This window comes from Mus caroli, chromosome 7 (genome assembly GCF_900094665.2).
Source record: "Mus caroli chromosome 7, CAROLI_EIJ_v1.1, whole genome shotgun sequence".
NCBI classification, from domain to species: Eukaryota; Metazoa; Chordata; class Mammalia; order Rodentia; family Muridae; genus Mus; species Mus caroli.
In genome coordinates, this window is record NC_034576.1 from 30,434,958 (window position 1) to 30,439,737 (window position 4,780).

At 44.9% G+C, this 4,780-nt stretch overlaps 1 protein-coding gene and 1 pseudogene across 1 annotated transcript in view; both read left to right on the top strand.

The window, feature by feature from the left end:
* Positions 1–2,175, top strand: part of LOC110297470 — a 28,864-nt pseudogene extending 26,689 nt beyond the window's left edge.
* Positions 2,176–2,610: 435 nt separating this feature from the next.
* Positions 2,611–4,780, top strand: part of LOC110297722 (secretoglobin family 2B member 2-like) — a 7,909-nt gene continuing 5,739 nt past the window's right edge. The window contains exons 1-2 of the mRNA XM_021166669.1: positions 2,611–2,686; positions 3,337–3,536. Coding sequence (XP_021022328.1) covers positions 2,626–2,686; positions 3,337–3,536 — 261 coding nt within the window. The 5' untranslated portion in view covers positions 2,611–2,625. The remainder of the gene's footprint in view (positions 2,687–3,336; positions 3,537–4,780) is intronic.

The following is a 4,780-nucleotide window of genomic DNA, read 5'->3' on the forward strand; positions in this document are numbered from 1 at the left end:
TCTCATTACAGATGGTTGTGAGCCACCATGTGGTTGCTGGGATTTGAACTCTGGACCTTCGGAAGAGCAGTCGGGTGCTCTTACCCACTGAGCCATCTCTCCAGCCCAGCATGATTTTAAAAGTTATTTCATGATCATAGTACAATCCAATATCATGTAATTTAGTTTGTTGTTCAAATTCTTTGATATTTGTCCATTAGGAGCTGGTCATGCTTCCTCATGCCAGTTTCCACAGACATTTGTCTGTTCATGTGTTCGTGTGTTTGTGCTTGTGTTTGTTTGTGTCTGTGTATGGGAAGAGGTGCTAAGATATGTACGTTTTATGCAGTCATGTTTGTATTTCGTGTGGAGGTCACAGAAAGCACTGGATCCTCTGGAACTGGAGTTACAGATGGTTGTTAGCTGCCATGTGGGTGCTGGGAAGTGAATCTGCATCCTCTTTACAGCTGAGACCATCTCATATTTTTGAGACAGGGACTCTTAATAAGCCTGGAGCTTACTGATTTTATTAGATGAACTGGCTAGTGAGCCTTGAGTGGGCTCTCTGGTGCAGGCATTACCAGAGGGCACTTTGTGACTATCTGTCCTCACAGGTTCTGAGGGCTGAAACTCATGGATTCAAGTGTGCCCACTGAGAAAGTTTTTAACTGAATGGCCTGTCCCCCAAGCCCACCCTGATGCTTTCTTGAGGATATGTAGTTCACAGTGAAGGACTGAAGGGAAGTCAATTCCCAGGAGAAACATCTACAGATCCTCTGGAATTCTTCTGTGAGATGTACAAACTCTGACTTTCATTCATTTATCTGCCATGCAACTGTTAACACCAGCATGGGTTTATAGGTTATTTCACAATCATAGTACAATCCAATATCATGTTATTTAGTTTGTTGTTCAAATTCTTTGATATTCCTCCATTAGGAGCTTGTTCACGATTCCTCATGCTAGTTTTCACAGACATTTGTAGGTGTCTGTTCATGTGTTCATGTGCTTGTGTGTGTGTGTGTGGTGTGTTTGTGTCTGTGTATGGGCAAAGGTGCTAAGGTATGTGTGTGAGCATGTGAAAGTGTGACGGCAATTTGGAGGAGTTAATTCTCTTCTTCTACCAGGTGGGTTCTGGGATTTGAACTCAGGTCTTCACCTTCAATCACTGCACCTTTAATCAATAGCCTTCCGTTTTATTGTCTGAGACCAGGTCTCTTACTGAATCTGAATTGCACATGAGATTAGATGTGCCTGCCAGCACTATCATGGGTCCTGGGGACTTGAACCCAGGTCTTTATGGATGCATAATAAGCAATTTGCATACTTATCTATCTCTTTGGCTGTCCCTGTTTATGTGTGTTATGCTATGGAATAAGGCAAGGGGTTTTATATGCTAAAAACAATAGTTCCCATTTTTGTAGGTAACTAGTGAAAAAAATGCCGGGTTAGAAGTATCATTTCCGCTCAAGCTTTGAAGAGACACAGTCCATCACAGTGAGCTAGGCACAGTGAAGGAACTTGGGTGGTTGATCACATCTACAATCAGGAAGCAGTGAGGCACAGATACTTGTCCTCAGTTTGTTTTCCTCTTTATACCCATTCTATGCCCATAGTCATATGCCACATGAAAATCAGTCTACCCACATCAATTGACCAAGCCTAAAAGCTTCCACACAGAGCTTTGCTTTCATGGCAATGCTAAGCCTAGTCAGGATGATCATCAAGATTAACCATCACACACTGCAACCAAGGTGATCTTGAATTTAATAGCTTACTGTCTGGAGAAAAGTGTAGTACAACATCCAGCCGACAATCTTATTGGTGCTGAAAATGTCTTCCTTAGGGTAAGTAGGTTGATCTGAACTTGAGACAGTCTACACATACAAAGCTGCCTGTGGCCTGTTCAGCATTGTAGTTTATAGCTAAGCAGTCCACAGTAGCCTGTGGGGTTGTGGACAACAGAGTTCATGTACTGGGGTGAATCCCTCACTCTACCACTCACTGCTCTCACCACATGGACTGTACTGTTCAAATCTCTTTGAGACATGGTTCCTAACAGAGCTGAGAGGGGACAAGGTGAGCAGGACAACAGAAATGAGCTACCTTGGAGCGAAGCAGAATTTGTGGTACAAAACCATCATCAGCCTCCAAGGATATCCACATGGCCAGAAAGCTGGGGACTACTCTGGATGAGAGTCACAGAGAGGTAGATGGTGCCTCCATGTCCTCAGTCTTTCAATACAAAGGTCTTAGAAGCTTGGACGATTGGAGCAATGAGAGGTGAGGAGTGTGACAAGGAAGCAGAGGTGACAAGTGGAACAGGACCACTGGGCATTTGGCTCAGCACTCATGCTGCTTACAAAGGTTAGCTCTAACTCTTTTGGCACAGGTACAGACAGCTTATCTCCAGAAACTGATAATATCAGGCCATCCCAGGCTGTTTGTTCTTCAGAGTGGGTGGGGCTCCCATACTCAGTCCCCTATGCAGAAGGGGAAGGGTATTCATAGGTGCTAGGTTCTTGCCCAAAAGGTATTTGGAGCTCCTGTAGCCAGGGCTGGGGGTGGGGGGTTGCTGGGCTCAGGGAGATAATGGTTTATAAGGAAGAGGATTTGCTCTGAGGAGAGCATTTAGCACTCTCCACCATGAAGGGGACACTTCTTCTGCTGGTTTTGCTGGTGACTGGAGAGCTGGGCTTCCAGACAAGTGAGAATGGGACCCTTGCTCATCCCATCTCAGTCCCATGTAGATCTCTAAGTGGGGCATGAGACAGACCTAGGGGTCCTTGGGAGTCCACTAGCAAGCAGCTGCAGAAGATGGTTGATGCTTTCTGCTCTGGGTTATAACAGTTGAAGTGGGTGGGACAGGGAGACAGAGGTGTGCTGGTGATGATATCCATGATGAAGGGACCTTAGATGCACAGTTGAAGCTGAGGCAAATGTGAGGCTTACCTGAAGGTCAGATATGGTCCTGTCCACTCATATATCTTTTTCTGCTAGAAGTATGTGTCTCATGGAAACCATCTTGCATCTGGGAGGCTGCAGCCTTTGGGAAAGTGGGTCTGTGGGCAAGGTCAGTTAAGACACTTGTAGATTAGGCAGCAAGGTTTCTCTTTGTCTCTCTCTCTGTCTCTCTCTCTTTCTCTCTCCCCTTCCCCAATGATGAAGGCATTAATTTTTGCATTTATGAGTACATTGTAGCTGTCTTAATGCACACCAGAGGAAGGGGATCAGATTCCATTACAGATGGTTTGAGGCCGGGAATTGAAGTCTGGATCTCTGCATCTTAACCAATGATCCATCTCTCCAATCCCCAGGCTGTGATTTTTAACAATGTTTTTCTGTCTGTGTATGCAGCAGAAGCCTGCTTACCTTTCTTCGGTGTCTATTTGGGTGTTGTCTCTGGATACAGGTTTTGGTTACATAAGGAACTTGCTGCATTTCATACTACTGTTGAGGCAAAAAAAAAAAAAAAAAAAAAAAAGGTTTTTGAAAAAATCCAGGACTGCTATGAGGAGGCAGGACTAAAAGCTAAAACTCAAGATATGAAATTTATGGTTATGCCCTCCCTACCTCCACTTGCCCATGCAGCAAATGGTAGAAGGCTGTGTACAAATGATCAGTGCAGCCATTAATATGTGTCAGGTGACCAGCAACAGAAACTCAAACCCTTCCTTACCATAGCACAGGTCAAAACAGCAAGGCAAGTATACATCCAGCCTATTCTAGGCATATTCCTGGAATTAACTCCCACATGCTCGGTAAACATGGTGTTCTCATCCATAGTAGGACCAGTGGAGTCCTTGATCTGGCCTCTGCACAGGTTTGGAACCTCCAGCTCTACTCTTAGATGCTTGAAATTTCTGTCTACTGGCCAGTGTCCTTTTTGGAACCTCCCTTGACTCTACTCCCCTGCCTCAGAGGGTTCCTCGTTTACTGGCATCAGCTGAGCTATATCCAAAGCCTCCCTCCATGGCTGAAATCCCATCCCCATCCACAGGCAGTGCCTGCAGCTGCTTATCACAGCTGTTTCCTGTTGTCTCTTCTTTCAAGCATAAATGGACTGTAGCCATGTATATTTTGAAAAGTGCAGCTCTCACCTTGTTTCCCAAAGTACTCTTAGTTTTAGTGTGAGGTCCTGCAAAACCACAATCCTATCCAAAAAGGAATTTCTTTAAAAAGTGTACAAGGGGGATGTATTTTTTTAAATTACGTATTTATTTCATTTACATTTCCATGGCTAACCCAAAAGTCCCCTACACGCTCCCACAACCACCAATTCCCACTTCTTGGCCCTGGCTTTCCCTTGTACTGAGGCATATAAAGTTTGTACAACCAGTGGACCTCTCTTTCCGCTGATGGCCGACTAGGCCATCTTCTGATACATATGCAGTTAGAGACACGAGCCCCAGGGGTACTGGTTAGTTCATATTGTTGTTCCACCTATACGGTTGCAGATTCCCCCAGATCCTTGGGTACTTTCTCTAGCTCCTCTATTGGGGGCCCTGTGATCCATCCAATAGCTGACTGTGAGCATATACTTCTGTGTTTGCTAGGCCCCGGCATAGTCTCTCAAGAGACAGCTATATCTGGGTCCTTTCAGCAAAATCTTGCTAATGTAAGCTATGGTGTCAGCGTTTGGCAACTTATTATGGGATGGATTCCCGGATATGGCCATCTCTAGATGGTCCATCCTTTTGTCTCAGCTCTAAACTTTGTCTCTGTAACTCCTTCCATGGGTGTTTTGTTCCCAATTCTAAGAAGGGGCAAAGTGCCCACACTTTGGTCTTTGTTCTTCTTC